Below are 19894 nucleotides of genomic sequence, written 5' to 3'. Positions count from 1 at the left end.
TGTTCTTTTTAAAACTTGGTGCCCAGAAATGGTCCTTTTTTCCAAATGGTCCACACAGGGGGAACTTCTTTTAGCGGTTCATTCTCCTAGAGAGGGTGCTTTTTAATTGGCACGAAGCCCCTGTATGCGCCAGTGTATGCTGATGGTGTAAATGATGCCGTTTGGGAACTGTACAGTTCCTGTTATCTTTCCACCGACCCTATTCAGGACTGTACTGTGTGGGAAATCACGTATCTGTCATCACAGGCTTTGTAGTTAGTAGGTGTTGTTTAATGACCATTAGGTCCAGGTGGCATCTATGCTCTATTAGCTTCCAACAGTGATGAAGACCTCCATGATGTATTCCCAACGTCCATGGGGCTAGTTACACGTTCATAAATCTTGACTTAGAACTGTGCCTTCTGTCCCCAAGCACTTACCCTGATGCCCTAGGTAAACTGTAAAATTGTCCCAATAGTCCCTGTGTGGTGCAGAAAGTGGCTGTGAATTCTTCTGGATCTCCATCCTACCCTCTGAGTAAGTTACCCGACAATAAACGAATCCGGTGATTATGTGGAGCTGCCTGCCTCATTTTCTGGTGTCAGGATACCTTCTCAGCTCATGGGCCCTGTTTGTCCCCTCCATGCCCCAACAATTGGTGAGCCGGCCAGGAGGCTGAAAATGAGACAGGAATGGGCCATGCCGGGGGGAAGCCGGGTGTGCTGTGGGAAACCAGAGCTGGCCTCTCTTCTGCGTGGGGTGACCTCGCTACATTTATGGGCTACTGTGTGAGTTCAGGACACCTGGAAAGTGTCAAAGGGCTTCCGAGATATATGAACCAAGCGGTGGGAACGGGAAAGTGGGTAAAAAAAGAAAGTGAGCAAACTGTTTTAGCTATTGCATGGCCTTTGTTATAGCCCATGAGGATTAGCACAGAAAAGGAATTAGTTCAGCAGGAAACTAAAGAAGACCAAGGAGATTTTGGTGTTAGGGGGGAATGACTGGAGGGCATGTTCTGCCACTGCTTTATAAAAAAGATAATTTTACTGATTTATTTATTTTCGGCTTGCTGCGTCTCTGTCGCCGCATGCGGACTTTCTCTGGTTGTGGCAAACAGGCGCCACGCTCTAGGTGTGGGGTGCAGGCTCCAGGGCCGGCGGGGAGCCAGGCCCCCAAGCCACGGAGGGTGCAGATGCGCAAGTGCGGGGCGGCAGCAGCTTGAGAACACGGCTGTGGAAGGAGACTGGGATTGCGGAGGAGGAGGGGTCCGTGCTGTGAGATAGGAAGAAGGCAGACATCAGGCCCCGCCGGTCCCCAGGGAGAGCTGCACACCCTCTGGGGTGCTGAGCGGCCTGAGGCTGTTGGAGGCTGCCCCGGTGATGCTGGTCCCCGAAGCAAGTCCTTCTCTGTGACCTCTGCCCCTCCCAGCACCTCTGTCTGCTCCCTACACACAGAGAGACATTCAAAGCTGTGATGAGCCAGCTCTGCCCTCCCTTCACAGACAGACTGAGGCCGAGGGGGACGACTCCTCCAAGGTCGCATGGCGGAGGGGGCTGGGCCCCAGGCCTCCCAGCCAGCTGGCTCCCTGTCTCACATGGCAGCTGGCAGCACCCTCTCATCTCTGTCCCCTCTCTTTCCCTAAGGGAGCTGCCCCACACACTTCAATACAGTCAGAATCCTGAGCTGGGCAGGGACACGCGGGTGTCCCACGGTTCGTGAGGCCCCATCAAGGCTTGGCAAGTCAAGTGGGAGAATGATCCCCATGGGGTCATGGGTGCAGGCCAAGTTTCCTAAAGGAGTGGGGCCTGAGGCCCGGGAGGATGGGCAGATTTGGAGAGAGGGAGAAAAAGAGGAGGGCGGGGTGGGGAGGTCCTCGGCGCGTGGGCTCAATAGCTGTGGCTCCCGGGCTCTGGGCCACACCCAGTGGCTGCAGCTCCCAGGCTCTGGGCCACAGGCTCGGTAGTTGTGGCACCTGGCTAAGCTGCCCCGTGGCATAAGGGATCTTCCCAGACCAGGGATCAAACCCGTGTCTCCTGGCAGATCCTTCACCACTGAGCCACCAGGGAAACCCACATTCTGCTGCTTCTGACTTCGTATCAAAGAAAATGCACCAGGAAGAGAGTCCTGAAGTGACGGCAGGAGGATGGCTAAAATGCGGGGCAGTCGGCTCAGAGGTGAGGCCTGTTATTCCACAGCAGAACTGGGACCCAGAGGTGTGATCTTTGGGATAAAAGACTTGTCAGAAGATGAGGACATAATTATAGAGGAGGAAGAAGAATCACGGCCTCTGATGCAAGCTGAAACACAGGCCCCTAGGGAACCAGGAGATAACTGAGAGGAGACCCTCACAAACTCTGAAACAGCAGCACCAGAATATTCCTCTCCTGAGTTCACAGAATTAACTGTCAGGTTTAACCAAAATAGTAGAGAAGGCGTGGCAGCCTGGGGCTCCATTCACGGGATACCTGGGGAGATGGCATCATGTTAAATGGGTCAGAAATGTCTAAGATGTTTAAGATTACCGCAGTTACAGAGCATCCTGGCCTCTGGCAATGCTTGTGTGTGGCCAAGGTGGCCTAGCTAACTTGACTGAACTGGTACATGCAAGTATTTGTCCGGCTTAGCCAAACGAGTGAGGCATGCTGTCCCCATCCCTAGGCTGGCATCTTTGCAAGATTTACAAGAAACAGTGAGGGAATCAGGAATGAAACATGCTCTCTATGCTCAAAGACCTGTTGAGGAGTTATTTGTAGCAGGTATGAAGGATGGTATCCTGCATAAGATCTGGCACAAGGGAAATAAACAGGTGCTGTGCAGAGTTGCTTCAGTCATGTCCAACTCTGTGACGCCATGGACCTCAGCCCACCAGGCTCCTCTGTCCATGGGATTCTCCAGGCGAGAATACTGCAGTGGGTTGCATGCCCTCTGCCAGGGGATCTTCTTAACCCAGGGATTGAATCCCCATCTCCTGCATTGCAGGTGGATTCTTTACCAATTGAGCCACCAGGGAAGCCCAAATAAACAGGTAGATAAAGCCAAAGAGGAAAAAAAAAAAAAAGGCAATTAAGGGAGCTCGACTAGAATTTCCCACAAACAGTTATGGCAAGACCTTGTATTAATCAGGACCCCTGAAGAGAATATAAGCAACCTAATTGGGTCCTTTTAACCTTATGGAAAGTATTATCCAAAGAAAAACAGTTTAATCTACTGACAGCAAGAGGAAGAGGCACAAGCCTGCACTCTGTCACTTTGGGAAGATGAAGAATAGGGGTTGATACTCCCGGTTCTGGGGATCAGGGTTGGGGTAAAGGCCTTGGTGTGGGCCATAGGGCCACGGGTACATTAACTGTGGAGGCCCCATGCTGAACTGTTTATCAGTCTCACACCAATAGAAAGACCACTCTGGATTTAGAGATATCTGTGCCCAGTGCACCCAGATTTATGGGAACCCATCCAAGTTCCAAGGCACATTGATGGATATATGACCCATTGATGGATATGGAGGCCGAACAGTATGAATGAAGCATATGAGCTTGTATTTACAAATTGGAAGATTGCCTCCCCATCCCTTTCTGGTTTATATTTCACTCTTCAGTTCAGTCCAGTTCAGTTGCTCAGTCATGTCCAACACTTTGCGACCCCATGGACTGCAGCACGCCAGGCTTACCTGTCCATCACCAACTCCTGGAGCTTGCTCAAACTCATGTCCATCGAGTCGGTGATGCTATTCAGCCATCTCATCCTCTATCATCCCCTTCTCCTCCTGCCTTCAGTCTTTGCCAGCATCAGGGTCTTTTCCAATGAGTCACTTCTTTGCATCAGATGGCCAAAGTATTGGAGCTTCAGCTTCAACATCAGTCCTTCCAATGAATATTCAGGGCTGATTTCCCTTAGGATGGACTGGTTGGATCTCCTTGCAGTCCAAGGTACTCTCAAGAGTCCTCTCCAACACCACAGTTCAAAAGCATCGATTCTTCGGCGCTCAGCTTTCTTTATGGTCCAGCTCTCACATCCGTGATACCCATACCTGGATATATTTTGGGGTGTGGATGTCCTACAAGACCTGGACTTTACAATCACCACCAGCAAGTTCTGCTTATGAATCCATACTGTCAAGTGTGTAGTGGTGGATAACACTAAATGGGACCCTGTAGAGTCATCCATCCCTAGGAGAGTGGTGACTGTAAAATAGTATCGCCTACCAGGGGGACAGGATGGAATGTGGGTACCGTCACAGGATTAGAGAGGGTAAGGGCTATAAGACTGCACAAAGCCTATGTTGCCATAGAAAAAAACGGCACCTGGCTCATGACCATAGACTGCAGAGAATTAAGCAGAATAACACCCCGTATCTATGCAGCAGTTCCAAATACAGCTGAACTCTTGGACACAAATCTCCTTTTCTCTCAAGACAAATCACTGAGTCTAAAATTGTGTGTGTGTTAGCTGCTGAGTCTTTTCTGACTCTTTGCGACCCCACGGACTGTAGCCTGCCAGGCTCCTCTGTCCATGGGATTCTCCAAGAATACTGAAGTGGATTGTCATATCATTCTCCAGAGAATCTTCCCAACCCAGGGATCCAACCTTGGTCTGATGAATTGCAGGCAGATTCTTTACGATTTGAGCTGCAGGGAAGTCCCATAGTCTAATGCCTTTTTCAGTATTCTCTTAGATAAGGGGTATCAGGACCAGTTAGCCTTCGTGTGGGAAGGGAGGCAATGCATTTCTACTGTCTTAGCCCAAGGTTATCTTCACGCCCTACTGTTTGTCACGGGATGTTGGCTTGAGACTTGGAGAAATGGGCTCTCCCCCGCTCTTTCTCTCTCTGTCATTACATTGATGACATCATGTTAACCCCTGAAGACTTGCTGTCTCTTCTCAAGCTGCTGCATCACCTCAGGGATATTTGAAGGCAAGGGGATGGGAGGTAAATGCTGACAAGGTGCAAGGGCCAGGACAGTCACTAACATTCTTGGGAATGACGTGTTCTGGTAAGACTTAAGTGCTGCCTGAGGTTGTTTTTGATAAAATACAGTAACTCTCCTACATATGAACCTTCAAGTCGCAAACTTTCAAAGATGCAAACGTGCATCTGGTTCCAGCAAGGAACTGAAGGAAACACGAAACACGATGCCATCAGCATCCCTTTGCTGATGCTTTTATTGCTGGCTTACTTCTCTCTGGGTAAACGGGGAAGCGTAGTTCTTAGTATTCTTTTATCATTGGTAGGAATTTTTTGTTCTTGCTACTGCTTATATTTTTACTGTGGGTTTGGAGGACAAGCCACCTCTGGTATCTGGCCCTTGGGTCTCCCAAGAATAATGATAAGATTGTTGAGCCATCAAGCTATTGAGGGTGGAGTGTACGGCTGCTGACATAACTGATGCCATCTTGGTCTCATACAGGTCCTCCTGTCCTTCCACTAGCCCTACCCAGAGCCGTAGTACATGGGAAATCACTTCTCTATCATCAGGGGCTTTGCAGTTGATAGATATGGCTTGATGACTGTTAGGTCCAGCTGGCCTCTGGACTCTTAGCCTCCAATGATGCAGACCTGCTCTGACATGCTCCTGGTGGACCAGGAGGCGAGTTGCACGCGTGCTTAACCCCTCAGTCATGTCTGACTCTGCGACCCCGCGGACTGTAGCCCACCAGGCTCTTCTGCCATGGATTTCCCAGGCAAGAGAACTGGAGAAGTAACCATTCCCTTCTCCAGGGGCTCTTCCCAACTCAGGGGTAGAACCTGGGTCTTCTGCATTGTAGGCAGATTCTTGACCATGTGAGCCACCAGGGAAACCCTTCCATAGTCTAGGTTAACTATAAAATTGCCTCAGTGGCCCCTCCGTGGTGTGGAGCGCAGCTATAAATGCTTCTGGGTCATTGTCCGCCTAATCCTGCTCAGTGAGTAAATTATCCTGTAGCAGATGGATTCACTGATTATTTGGAGCTGTCTGCCTCATTTTTTAGTTTCAAGATACCTTCCAATTTAGGTGAGCCCTTCTCATTCCCTGTCATCTGAGTTTCCAGGCATTTTCTTCTTACTCATTTTCTGCTCTGTGTTCAAACTCAGCCTTGTAGGATGGAAGGATGGTGCTCAGGGCACCACAGCAATTCTGAAAATAACTTCTTCCAGAAACTTCTACCCTCCCCTGGTACCCATGCTCAGATAGTTACTGAGCTGAAGGCTCCAGAATATGTCCTCACAGCACTCATCAAGTGTTAGTCACTCAGGCGTGTCTGATTCTGTGACCCCGTGGACTATAAACTGCCGGGCTTCTCTGTCCAAGGATTCTCCAGGCACGAATACTGGAGTGGGTGGCCATTCTCTTCTCCAGGGGATCTTCCCAACTCAGGGATCAAACCCAGCTCTCCTGCACGTCAGGCAGGTTCTTTCCCATCTGAGCCACCAAGGAAGCCCATGGCACTCGTATCTGTGGTGAAATGAAATGCTTAAATAGTAATACCCCTGACCGGTGCAAGTAAACATTTTATGGTGTGATACTTGAAGGGTAAGGAAGTCGTATTTCCGTCCTGTTTTGAGACAGTTGACCTTCCAGTTAAAACGAAGTGGCTGCTCTGTGGCAGGAAGTGGGGAGAGGCTGTGGACGTTAGGGCTGCGTCACTGGGCCCTAACAAGCAGCCCGCGGTGGGCGGTTGACCCTGCAAGCCTCCTTACAGTGATTGCAGAGTTGGTTCTCAAAAGCGAACTTTGAATAATGTTGCAATTGAGAATTTCTGCAGTCAGCAGACTGGGATGATGCCAGAAGCCAGAGGAGCCAGCAGGACAGGCTCAGCTGACCTCGGGCCTTTTTGAAAAAGAGGAGAGAGAAATCTAGACCGGATCAAACACCCGTTCTCTTAGCTGTGTATGTCAGAGGTGGTTTTTTTTTTTTAAGATTTTTTTTTTGATGTCTTTATTGAACTTGTTACAATATTGTTTCTGTTTTATGTTTTCCCACAACCCCTCTATTGGAAGGCCAAGTCTTAACCACTGGAATGCCAGGGAAGTCCCTGTCAGATTTTTACCTGGGAACCCCAGGGTATACTTTGTAGCTTGTTACAATTAATTACTGCATTCCCGAGTTAACCGTTTAGTAACCCAAGTAGAGTTATATATAAGTTTGGGGTTTTTTTGTGAGTCGGGAGAGCGAAAGCCTCAGCTTGTGGGATCTTAGTTCCCCAACCAGGGAGTGAATCCAGGCCTTCAGCAGTGGAAGTCCCGAGTCCTGGCCACTTGACCACCAGGGAATCCCCACATAGCACCAGTTTTCATTATTTTCCACAAATTCTTTTCTCGTCAACATAAAGACTTCTGGCCTGCATGGTTCTTCTCTGCATTTAGCAGTCAAGATGCCGACTGGCCACAGAGTGTCACTCCAGCGCATCTGTCGGGCAAGACGCAGTCGTTCTGTTACCTCCCCTCTCCCTGCAGTTCAGCCGCTCATCCGCGCCCAGCTCTGCGACCCCGTGGACGGCAGCACGCCAGGCTCTCCTGCCCATCGCCAACTCCCGGAGCTTGCTCAGTCTCATGCCCATCGAGTCGGCGATGCCGTCCAGCATCCATTCGTGCTTGCGCTCTCATTTGTCTCTTTTTAAAAAATAATTAATTATTTTTGGCTGTGCTGGGTCTTTGTTGCTGCGCACCAGCTCTCTACCTGCAGGGAGCGGGGGCTGCTCTCTACCTGCAGGGAGCGGGGGCTGCTCTCTAGCTGCAGGGTGCAGGCTTCCCACTGATGCGGCTTCTCTTGCTGGGGAGCACAGGCTCTCGGGGTGCAGGCTCAGTAGCTGTGGCTCTCGGGCGCTACCACGGTTTCAGTAGTCGTGGCGTGTGGGCTTAGCTGCCCCACGGCATGTGGAATCCTCCTGAACCAGAGACTGAACCCATGCCCGTGCCCCTGCATTGGCAGGCAGAGTCTTAACCACTGGACCACGGGGAAGTCCTCTGGTTCGCTTCTTGCTGACTCATGAGAACTGGCTCTTAACCTCTACCCTATGTCTCCGGAATTATTAACAAAGCAGCCGCCACTGAGACAGCGGCAGACAGTGAATATGAAGCAGGAGGGCACTCTGGCCTTGACCCGTCAGACTCCCCACGGTCTTGTCGGTTTCACAGGAAATCGCATGACTCCGGAATTTCATCAGCGAGTGGGTCAGGCACAGGACTTTGATAATGAGTCGCTGACTGGCCCAGGGCAGGGCGAGCCCGGCCCAGCCTCTTCCCTGCTCTGGGTCCATCCAGGACTGCTCGGGGAATGATGGGCAGGTGGGTCCTTGATGGCTTCATCTCCTCTGGGCCAAGGCCTCGCTCATTACCTTCTGTCAGGTCATTAGCAGGGGAAGAGAGAAAGCCAAAACTCTCATCTATGGTATTGATGTCTATAGCGTTAAGGGAAAGGGGATTTTTTTTTTTAATGGCATAAGGTTTTCAATTGTTGTTTCATCCTTATTCTTTCACTCCGCTGAATAATATAGAAATCACAGGATATCATTTAGTAACAATGAAAGAGAACCACAGGAGGCAACTAGGGATATGGACTCGGGATTGGGTGCTTTTTATATATAGTCTGGCTCACCAACAAGTTGTTACGATTCCAAGGAGTTAACTAGCTCTGGGAGCAGCAGCCCCTCCCCAGCTAGCAAGGTCCCCCAAAGATGTCACATGTCATAAAAGATTAAAACTCAAAAACATAATTTGTACATGTTTTATATCAGAGGGATCTGTTTAAGTGACTGTCTCCTCAGATGGCCTCTTGGTACAAGTAACTATGCTCTGTTTTATATTGCATCTCAGGAGCCTAGCACAGTGCTTGATGCATAGCTTAATAGACATCGAAAGAATGAGTGAATGTTCACTCTAATAATGTTGTTGTTTAGTCACCAAGTCATGTCTTCTGCGAACCCGTGGACTATAAGCCGACAGGCTCTTCTGTCCACGGGATTTTCCAAGCAAGAATGCTGGAGTGGGTTGCTCTTTCCTTCTCCAGGGAAACTTCCTGACCCAGGGATTGAACCCCGTCTCCTGTATGAAGGTGGATTCTTTACCACTGAGCTACCAGGGAAGCCTACAGTCTATTCATAATTATTAGATGATTACTATATGCCAACACAGTGTAAAAAGCCTTATCAATTTTATCTCATTTAATTTTCACAGCAACCAATTAGACAGATGTGTTAGTTTTTTATCACTGCTGTTACAAATGGCCATAGATTTAGTGACTTCAAGCGATATACATCTATTATCTTACATTTCTGTATGCTGAAAATCTGACATATGTGTCACTGGACTAAAATCAAGGAGTCAGTGGGCCTGTTTCTTTTAGGAAGTTGTGGGGGAGAAGCTATTTCCAGTCTGTTCCAGTTTCTAGAGGCCGTCCACAGCCTAATAGCCCCCTCCCATCTTCAAAACCAACAGGGGTAGGGGTGTCTTTCTTTCTTTTTTTTTTTTAAGGAAATGTATTAATTTTTAATTGGAGGATAATTGCTTTACAATATTGTGTTGGTTTCTGCTGTGTACCAACACGAATCAGCCATCAGTCAGTCCGTTCAGTCGCTCAGTCAGTCGTGTCCAACTCTGCAAGCACATTAGGCTTCCCTGTCCATCACCAACTCCCGGACTTGTTCAAACTCTGCGTGCCTTCTCCGGCACCGGGGTTTCAGAGCCCTCTGGAACTGAATTGCAAATAGTGCTAACCAGGTAATTCCAGATCACCTGGATTAAAGTTCCATTCTTGGGAGAAGCCAACACTGTAAGTATTAAGTCCCAGTTTGGTGACATGGGGCTTAGCATATGTGAGTCAATTTGGGGCCTATTCTCTTTCTCTTTCTTTAAACATCAAGAATATCTTCATTTTAAAGATAAAGAAGCTATGGATGGGAGAGATTTTATACTTTGTCCAGGATTCCATAGCTAGTGAGTGGCATAGCTGGAATGCAATCACAGGCCTGCCTCCCAGAGATGCGCAGAGGGCCGAGGGGCGTGAGAGCGTGGCTCCGGACTGTCAGGCTGAGCCTCCAAGTCACTCTGCCCTTTGCAAGAATTCTGTTCAGGGTTTTGATTGGCAGTTGATTGATTCAGAATCTTCTTTTTGTCGGTTTACATAAAGATGACCAGTTTCAGAGGGCTAATTGGTTTTAAACAAACTTGGAGAATAAATCAATATAGTAATTTATACATTAAAAAGTAGAGCAAGATTGGCATATATTATTGGCCTCTGAAAAACTTTGTTTATAGACCTACTCAGAAAATATTTTGGAACAAAGTTGTCTTGGTAAATATAGAATTTGAGCAAAAATGTGTATTTCCTTATTTTGGCCTTAGCACGCAGCTTACAGGATCTTGTTTGCTCAACCAGTGATCAAACCCACGGCAGTGAAAGTGCCAAGTCTTAACCACCGGACCTTCAGGAAATTCCCAAGTGTATTTTCTTAAAGCATATTCCTTTAGTTTTTTAATTAAAAATTTTTTCTTTTGTACTAAGAGTGTTTCTGTTTAGATACTAATTGTTAGGTAGCGACAGTTAGAACAGGCAGCACCTTCCCATAACTGTACAGGAGACGCAGCCCACTGGCGCGTTCTGTGTCTTTGACTCCTCGCTGCTAAGACTGCACCGCAGAGACTCCCCGGCGGCCAGGTGGCTAAGACTCCGCCCTCCTAGTGCTGGGGGTCTGGGTTCAACTCCTGGTCAGGGAGCTTGACCCCACATTCTGCAACTAAGAGTTCACATGCCACAGCAAAGGCTGAAGATAAAAATTAATATACTAATAAAGTGATTGTAACATGAAACAAAATTAACAATACTATTTGATTCTTTGATACTGAAACTAATAAGAACATGTAAAGTTTAGAGGCAACTAGTATCCCCACTCACCCCAAGAAACATCCAAGACTGAGAGTTTTTAAAAGTTTTGCTGATAAAACGAGAATATTGTTTAAGAAATTGCAAAAAATATTGACCAAATCTCACCAAGAATAATGCCTAATTTATGCACTCATTCATTTATTTAAGGGCACAATCCTAGATTTGGGGATTTGCAGATGGACAGGAATCATAGTCTATTAAAATCAACCCTGATTTAATGGATATGTGGAGTGTGATTTAGTGAATGGAGTTGAGTAGAAGAGTAAATGTCTGCATGCATTCTTTTTTTTTTTAATTTGGCTGTGCCAGCTCTTGGTTGTGGCATTCAGGATACTAGGAGGAGTATTAGCCCTAGTCTCATCTATCTTAATCCTAATTCTCATACCCCTACTTCATACATCTAAACAACGCAGCATAATATTCCGACCATTCAGCCAATGCCTATTCTGAATCCTAGTAGCAGACTTACTAACACTCACATGAATTGGAGGCCAACCAGTTGAACATCCCTTTATCACTATTGGACAACTAGCGTCAATCCTATACTTTCTCATTATTCTAGTACTTATGCCAGTTATTAGCACAATCGAAAACAACCTCTTAAAATGAAGATAAGTCTTTGTAGTACATTCAATACACTGGTCTTGTAAACCAGAAAAGGAGAGCAACCAATCTCCCTAAGACTCAAGGAAGAAGCCATAGCCCCACTATCAACACCCAAAGCTGAAGTTCTATTTAAACTATTCCCTGACGCATATTAATATAGCTCCATAAAATCCAAGAGCTTTATCAGTATTAAATTTTTAAAAATTTTTAATAATTTAATACAGTTTTGCACTCAATAGCCATATTACATTCTTTAATACCATTACCTACACAAACTGTACAACAATATATTTATTATATAATTTTATGCGGGTATAGCACATAAAATTAATGTATCAAGACATACTATGTATAATAGTACATTACATTATATACCCCATACTTATAAGCAAGTACATGAAATTAATGTATTAAGACATATTATGTATAATAGTACATTAAACTATATACCCCATGCTTACAAGCAAGTACATACAATCATTTTAAGTACATAGTACATATCGTTATTAATCGTCCATAGCACATTAAGTCAAATCTACTCTTGTCAACATGCATATCCCGTCCCTTAGATCACGAGCTTAACCACCATGCCGCGTGAAACCAACAACCCGCTTGGCAAGGATCCCTCTTCTCGCTCCGGGCCCATATAATGTGGGGGTAGCTATTTAATGAACTTTATCAGACATCTGGTTCTTTCTTCAGGGCCATCTCACCTAAAATCGCCCACTCTTTCCTCTTAAATAAGACATCTCGATGGACTAATGACTAAAAAAATTTGAGCAAACGCCATGATAACCCCTCTTAGCTGAAGTTTCTGTTTCTTATAGCAGGAGCCATGAAAAGTGAAAAGTGTGAAAGTTAGTCACGGAGTCATGTCCAACTCTTTGCAATCCCATGCACTGTAGTCTATGTCCATGGAATTCTCCAGGCAAGAATACTGGAGTGGGTAGCCATTCCCTTCTCCAGGGGATCTTCAATCTGGGTCTCCTGAATTGCAGGCAGGTTTGTACCCTCTGAGCCACCGGGGAAGCAGTAGGCATCCCTGCTGTTAATATTGCTAGATAGAAAGACAGAGCATGAGTCCTTATTTTTGGTTCTGGGAAACTGGAGCTTATAGATTCTGAAAGCTGTAGTCTTCCAAGCATAAGGCAATGTACAGTATATGGATTTGCATTTTTAAAGACCGATTAAAACACTTACCCATGATTTGAGAATTTAATTTTCTAAATGTTTGCAAATGTTGCAATTTAGGGTAAAATCTTGGGTGTTATTTTTTTTTTTTTCTAACTGAGCTAGACTTTTATTTATACCTGCTCTATTTGTCCCGCTTGCCCACCTCCACCTGCTATTTATTAAAAGCCTTGTTACAGCCCTACAGATGCTATTCCATGGACAGAAAGATGAAGCAGCTCATACACAAAATTTACCAAGAAAACTTTTATTTTCAGCTAATTTTCCTGGCATATTGCCATGACCATCTTTAGACAGCTCCTCCTATACTCCTTCATTCCTGAAGTTTTTCTTCTTCATCAGCTTTAACTCTGCTCCTGGACTTGACAACATTCATAGCAGGCAGATGTTTGTGCTATAGAGAAGAAAGTTTCATACAGTTTCAGGTTGGAATATTAAACTAAAATGGTTACATAAAGTTAAGGAAAAAATATTAAGTTTGAATAAGTTTTGAGAACATCCTTAAAATGACTACCAGTGCTTTTGCAAGAAAAGTTTGCTTACTAAATCAATAGCAACATCACTGCCACTCTGCCTGGTGGACAGAAAGACCTGAAGACCCAACCAAGTTTTGCTTTAGAGTATTTGTAACACAAAAAGCTAGTTTCCCAGAGAAACCATGTTAAAAGTGGGGGATTTGTTTCTTGGACAGCACACCAAAATATCGTTTATTAAGGATGAATATGTTGGGAGTTTGGAATTAATGTATATACCCTAATATACATAAAATACATCACTGGGACTTCCCTGGTGGTCCAGTGTTTAAGACTCAGCACTTCCACTGCGGGGAACATGAGTTCGATGCCTAGTCAGGGAACTAAGACCCCATAAGCCATGCAATATAGCCAAAAATAAAATAAAATAAAATAGGTAACAAACAAGGACCTACGGTATAACAGAGAACTATACTCAATATTTTGTAATAACCTATAAGGGAAAAGAATCTGAGAAAGAATATATGTATATTATGTACATATAAATATATGTATTAAATATATGTGTATCTGAGTCACTTTGCTGTATACCTAAAACTAACACAACATTGTAAATCAACTTCAGTTAAAAAAGAATGACTATGAATGATTATAGGAATAAGAGTAAGAATTACTATTACTGTGTTAATAATATTATTATTGATATTAATATTTTATTGTAGGTAAAAATTATATTTGGAGCTAATACATCTTTGGTTTTGTAAGAAATGTGGTCCTTAAATTCAAAGAGGATCCCATAGAACTCAAGAGTGGCACAGCATATTTTAAATAGTATATGTCATATATGTTCAATAGTGTTCCTGATTTTAAAAGTAACCTCAGCAGAAGCAGAACAAACAAGAAGAAAATAAACCTCACTCAGAATTTCACCACCTAGAGAGAGTTACCATTAACATTTCTGTTAATGTACATATATCTATTATATATATATATATATATATAAAATTTGGATTATATTTAAAATACTATTTTGTAGACTGCTTTTAACAACTTAGTATTATGTTATAAGCATTTTCCCATTAAAATTTTAAGGCATGATTTTTTAAATGGGATAATACTTCAGATAATAAATGTAGCAAAACTTATAGTAGATCATTTCCTAATTTTCAGTTTTCCACCGGCACAAAACAACATAGTGACAAATATTTTTCAGTATTGCCGACAATTTTCTGAGATCAACTGTCATGTAAAATTATTGAGTCAAAATATGAGAATCATTCTGTCAAACGACCAAAGGAATGACTTCATGAGTAGTCTAAGTAACCAAGGAACTGATAAAAACCGCAGTAACAAAGACACTATTTTCATAAAAAGTTGCTAATAAAATGTATTGGAGAAGGAGGAGATGGGAATGAGAGAAAATAAAATGTCACTTGAATGTGAAAATGAACTATTAGGATTGTTCTTTATCAGTAGTTTCTCTCCAGAGCTGTGGAAACAGTATATACTTCCACCGAGGTATGTGGAGTGATCCTCTCACCACGCTGGTATTGATACTGTCAGGGGAAAAAACCTTGCCAAATTGATGGCTTTCTTATTCAAAAGTATCTCATTGTTGTCTAAATACAATTTTAAGTGATTTGATTATAAGCAAGTTTATATATCTTTATAGGTTCAGTAGTCACTTGTATTTCATCTTCATGAACTATCTGTTCAAATCCAGATGCAGATATTATAAGAATCTAGAAATTACATTTAACTCTAAAATACCTTTTATCAGATTAGATACAGTTTATCTAAATTTACAAAGAAAGTAAGCTAGATTATCTTGGCCACATCAAAACAGTAATCTTCGATTACTGTAAATGTAAACATTCAGTAGATCAGCTATCCTTACACAAACACTGAATTCATTTAAATATCATCACTTCTAGTGAATTTGGCATACCTTTTCACTCGATTACAGTGTAAACGCCTTCCATCCCTGCCTTGATGTGAACGTTGACATGGCAATGAAATAACCATGTTCCAACATCTCTTGGATACATTTTTAGAGTTTGATAGCTCCCAGGAGGAAGGTCATACACGTCAGAGCGAAACACTCCCATATCCTCAACAAAAAGACAAACACAATTAAATGGCTTGTGAGAGATATCTGTCGTTCACACCTTCCGTTGCGGTTCAGCCTGTAAATCACGTCCGACTCTGCGAGCCCAAGACCGCAGCACACCAGCGTTCCTGGCCCACACACCCGACTTCCCGCTTGCTCTAACTCCTCTCGTGTGTACTTCATCAGATGACGGTTAAAAAGCTCTAGGTGCCACTGAACCTCTCCTCTGAATACAGCTGAGAGCTTGGCGAAGGAAGTCCCAGGGCTTTTAGCGACAGGCCGCAGGAAAGACATCTCGCTCTAAAAGGGTGCCTGTGGCAGCGTAGGTTTTAGGTACCTTGTCGGTGTCTCATTCACAGTGCTCCAGGCTTCAGAGAACATCAGTTTCACAAATCCCAAATGTTCTCACTGAAATGTTTCCAACTAGGGATGTTGGTGACATGAATATGATCATTTTTCAAGATGTAACTAATCAGGAAAACTCACAGTTTCAGGAAAGAAAGGAGCCACATCTCTGCTCTCTGGGGTTCAGCCCGAAGGCTGAGGCCTTAATGGCTAATTTCTCCCGTAAACAGAAAACCCGAGGTTTAGGAGACTGTCTCATCTGTAGGCTACTCTGATTTTGATAAAGGACGGGCAAGGCCTGGCTTGGATGGATTAGAAAAAGAGTAAGAGAGAATGAATTTCTCTGCATAATATTGACAGATGGGAGGTGTTTGGAGCGTGGGGGATGTGTTGGAGAGTGCAGCTCATGATGGGGTCCAGAATAATTTGAGGAGAGGAGAGAAGAGAATCAGGAGAGGAAGAATGCAGAGAAAGAAGTGTTGAGAGTGAGAGCAAAAAGCAAGAGAACCAGAGGTTCGTGGTGGAAGGATAATTAAAAACAAGGACATCTAATGTCAACTGATAAGAACAGTAACATTTTCACTGTGTAATAATAATAAAAGCCCTCTAACTTACCCCTCAAATTTCACTTGAAATCTGTGTCCTTGATTTTACGCTTGCACAGGTAAATCTTAAGTAACGGGGATATATTCCAATTTGGAGCTGCTCAGAGAGATGAAAAAATACCAGCCACAGGAGTTAGGGGAGAAGGCAGGAAGCTGAGCTGATGCAGTAAGTGAGAGCTGTAAATGGCGAGAAGAAATTTAGGCTCTTAAGACTGTGGAGAAACTGGAAGGTAGAGAGGAGGAAAGCTGAGCCATGTCCCACTGGAGGCAGAGTGGGGCCTTAAATCATTGCTATCTAGGGAAGTTAATTTTGCATCAAAGGTGACAATAATAAGGATGAAATGGATACATTTCTAAGATGTCAGAAAATTTAAGGAACGATATGAAACATTTTAAATGAATTGACAATGTCCAAGGCATGCACGAGGTCCTGGGAAATGCACTGTCTGTACCTGGAAATAATTACGAAGGAAATCGCAGCCTTAGGGAATAGGAGGTGCCTGGCTGGTTTGTCCAAGACCCCGTCAGTAACCCAGAGGGCCGCTCTGCTGTCCCTAGATGTCCCGGGGAGTAGATCCCAGCAGCTGGGTCAGTGCTGGAGTAATTAAGGTCAGCCTCAGTACCGTCTTTCTAGATTCCATATATGTACGTGTGTTAGTATATGTTTGTTTTTTTCTTTCCGACTTGTTTCACTCTGTATATAATTATGATCGATTCGTGCTGTTGTATGGGAGAAACCAACACACTGCTATAAAGCAATTATCTTCCAATAAAAAAAGTTTTTAAATAAAGATGAATTCAGCCTCAAGGGAAGGGAAAGACTACTTGTGGCCCTCCGTGATGAGTTCAGAACGGGCGGCTAGGGCTGGTAACTGGCGGTGCCAGTCTGCATGGCACACACTGGATCACTCTAGAGGGAGGCAGTTTCGTGAAGAGGCTGAGTGAGGGGCTCGGAGTGAGAGCCAGGGGTTCAAGTCCTAGGTTTAACTCTTCTCGCTTGTAGGAAAGTTCTTCATCTTGTTCTCGTGTGGGTTCAGTGAAAAACCCATGCAAAACATGAAGCGTACCATCTAGCACATAAAAACTTAGAGGTTAGCTATAATCATCACTCTAGAAGTGTGGCCATAAATTCCACTTAATCTGACACCTTACACTGTGATCGTTTATGTAAATGTAGCTCCTGAAAGATAACTCTGATTTCATCTCCACAAAAGCACTTGGCATAGTTCTAGGAATATCACAGGCACTGCTGAACTGAACAATAAGTACACTGTAAAAAACTATAACTGAGCTTTAATCTCCTTTATTGTAATTTTTAGTCTAATATAAACATTTAAGAACTTAATAACAACCCTGTTATCTAGGTTTTTCCTTAACAAATATGAGGAGTATAGATGGAAGCATGGAAATGTCAAGACTGTTGGACTTGGGCAATGGATAAACAGATTCATTATATTATCCTGTGTACTTTATTATATAAAATTCCCTATAATAAAACTAGTTTTTAAGCAAAAAAAATTTACAAGGAATAATTTTTTTTATTAAAGGAAAGAAAACAACACACCAATAAAGCTTTGTGTAAATTAAGTCATATATAACTATTTATTTCTATGATAGACCCAAAGCATTAAAGAAACTATGAATGGAATGCATCTAGAATTCAGGAAAGCTTTATGTGAAACTTCTATAAATTTGTAAAGATAGAGTGTATCATGCCAAGCGGTTAGATTAAAAGTTTGAGGTGTCAAATGCAAAAAATATGATTGATCCTCCATTGCACATTAATTTTATATAAGGGGTTAGGATAGGAAAATAAAGAGACTGCTCTCTAAGTAAATAAATGATACTAACTTGGAGATAGAGGTGGGATAAAATTGAAAATACTTATAATAAACTAGAGAAATAGCCATCAAGAATGGTCAGTTAGAAACAAGTGTAAAGAATTATGACAGGTGGAGTGATGGGAAACAATTCAGACAGAAGCTATAAGGAAACTAAGAAATCATAAGTAGAAAAAGATGGCAATATAATAATAATAAAATAAAGATACTGTAAAGCCACTTCACACCTAGTCCCATATTTTAATTTTATAGCAAATGTTAAAAGAATGACAGAATTGGAAAATCACCATTTGGAATCCCCATTAGGAAAACTGAGTCAGGCAAGGATCATCAATGGATACTTTTTTAAACTATAAGATGAAAAGCTGTTGTAATAAACTACATAAAGATCACCTCACAGATTACTACTTAGTTACAATAGGAAAGTGATACTTTCAAAATGGGGAGAATGGTCCCCATCACCTTCAGAAAGTTATCAAACTTTAGCCTTCACAGCATTAGGACCTGTTGACACTGTACCTCTTGATGTTATATACGAGAAGTACACAGCATCGCCTAGGTAATGTTCTTGCCAAAGGGGTTTGACATGGATCCAATCACAAGGAAATGATCAGAACAATACAGAATATGGCACATTCTACAAAACTGGCCTGGACTCTTAAAAAATGAAATATCATGAAAGATCAGGGAAATAAAAGTCATACAGTATCCTGATTTTAGGAAAGATATTCAATTGGTAAAGAATTTGCCTGCAATGCAGGAGACCTGGGTTTGAGTCCTGCATTGTGAAGATCCCCTGGAGAAGGAAATGGCGCCCCACTCCAGTATTCTTGCCTGGGAAATCCCATGGACAGAGGAACCTGGTGGGCTACAGTCCATGGGGTCACAAGACTCGGACACGGCAGTGACTAAAACCAGCATGACATGAACAACCAGATGCTAAGTATAAATGATTAGATCTGGGATTAAAAGAAAAACCATCACAACTAGCATTTTGGGGCCAACTAGTGATATTTGAATGGACTGTATGTTAGATTATATTATTCAATGAATGTTAATTTGAAGGGTATGATAATATTATTGTGGTTGAGGCAGGATTGTCTTCTTTGTTAGGATACACATGCTTTAGTATTTAGGAGTGAAGAGTCATGATGTTTGCAATTTACTTTCAGTTGGATTCAGAAAAAAAAAAAAAACCAGAGAGAAAGCAAATGCAGCAAAAATGTATAGGAGTGTTCAAGGTATTTTTCTTTTATGTGACTGCGAGTTTGAAAATTAAAAAGATTAGTTGGGAAAGAGGGGTTAAACTAAAGATGATTATCGATATTTTATTTACTTATTGAGAAACATCAGAATGGAATAAGAAATGCAATTCATGTATTCAGAACCTTTTATCAAATGTCTGTGGGCTATAAAAAGCTAAATGTGTAACTGTCACAGCAGACATACTGCAGATGGCATGTCATGCACTTGCGTTCTGGCGTGGTCATGTCCTTTCTCTCTCCTGTTATCTTTCTATGCTGCCCCAATAACAAGGTCCTTTAGTGATTAAAAGGAGCTGCCCAGGTCTCTTACCATGAAGATAAAGCTGTGGCCATGAAAGTGAGCTGTGTGCAGGTCAGTCTGATCCCCTATGCCAATCAGGTACCAATTCACTTCACTCCCCACGTGAAATACCAGGCCTTGGTTATTTCCAAACATTCTTCCGTTAATGGCTATGGGGGGAGAGGGGGACACAGTTTGTTATATTCGACAAGGATTTGAAATAATATGTTTTTTTTAAAAAACACCTTATAGAAAGCACCATGATGTTTTCAGAGGCCATGAGGGTTTTCGATAGCCTAAGGATGCTGTCAGACATGACCAAGCCACTCTTTCACGGGTG

The 19894-nt window shown here is 43.3% G+C and overlaps 1 protein-coding gene across 1 annotated transcript in view; it reads right to left on the bottom strand.

Moving 5' to 3' along the window:
* Window positions 1–12866: 12866 nt before the first annotated feature.
* The window catches only part of LOC110149178 (ceruloplasmin-like), a 40951-nt gene continuing 33923 nt past the window's right edge, over window positions 12867–19894 (bottom strand). The window contains exons 17-19 of the mRNA XM_020911554.2: window positions 19585–19724; window positions 15057–15219; window positions 12867–13029 (exon numbers count right to left, since the gene is read on the bottom strand). Of these exons, the coding sequence (XP_020767213.2) occupies window positions 15061–15219; window positions 19585–19724 (299 nt within the window). The 3' untranslated portion in view covers window positions 12867–13029; window positions 15057–15060. The remainder of the gene's footprint in view (window positions 13030–15056; window positions 15220–19584; window positions 19725–19894) is intronic.

Source organism: Odocoileus virginianus, chromosome 4, assembly GCF_023699985.2.
Source record: "Odocoileus virginianus isolate 20LAN1187 ecotype Illinois chromosome 4, Ovbor_1.2, whole genome shotgun sequence".
NCBI lineage: Eukaryota > Metazoa > Chordata > Mammalia > Artiodactyla > Cervidae > Odocoileus > Odocoileus virginianus.
The sequence above is the reverse complement of the archived record's forward strand: the minus strand, read 5'-3'. Positions and strand labels throughout refer to the sequence as shown.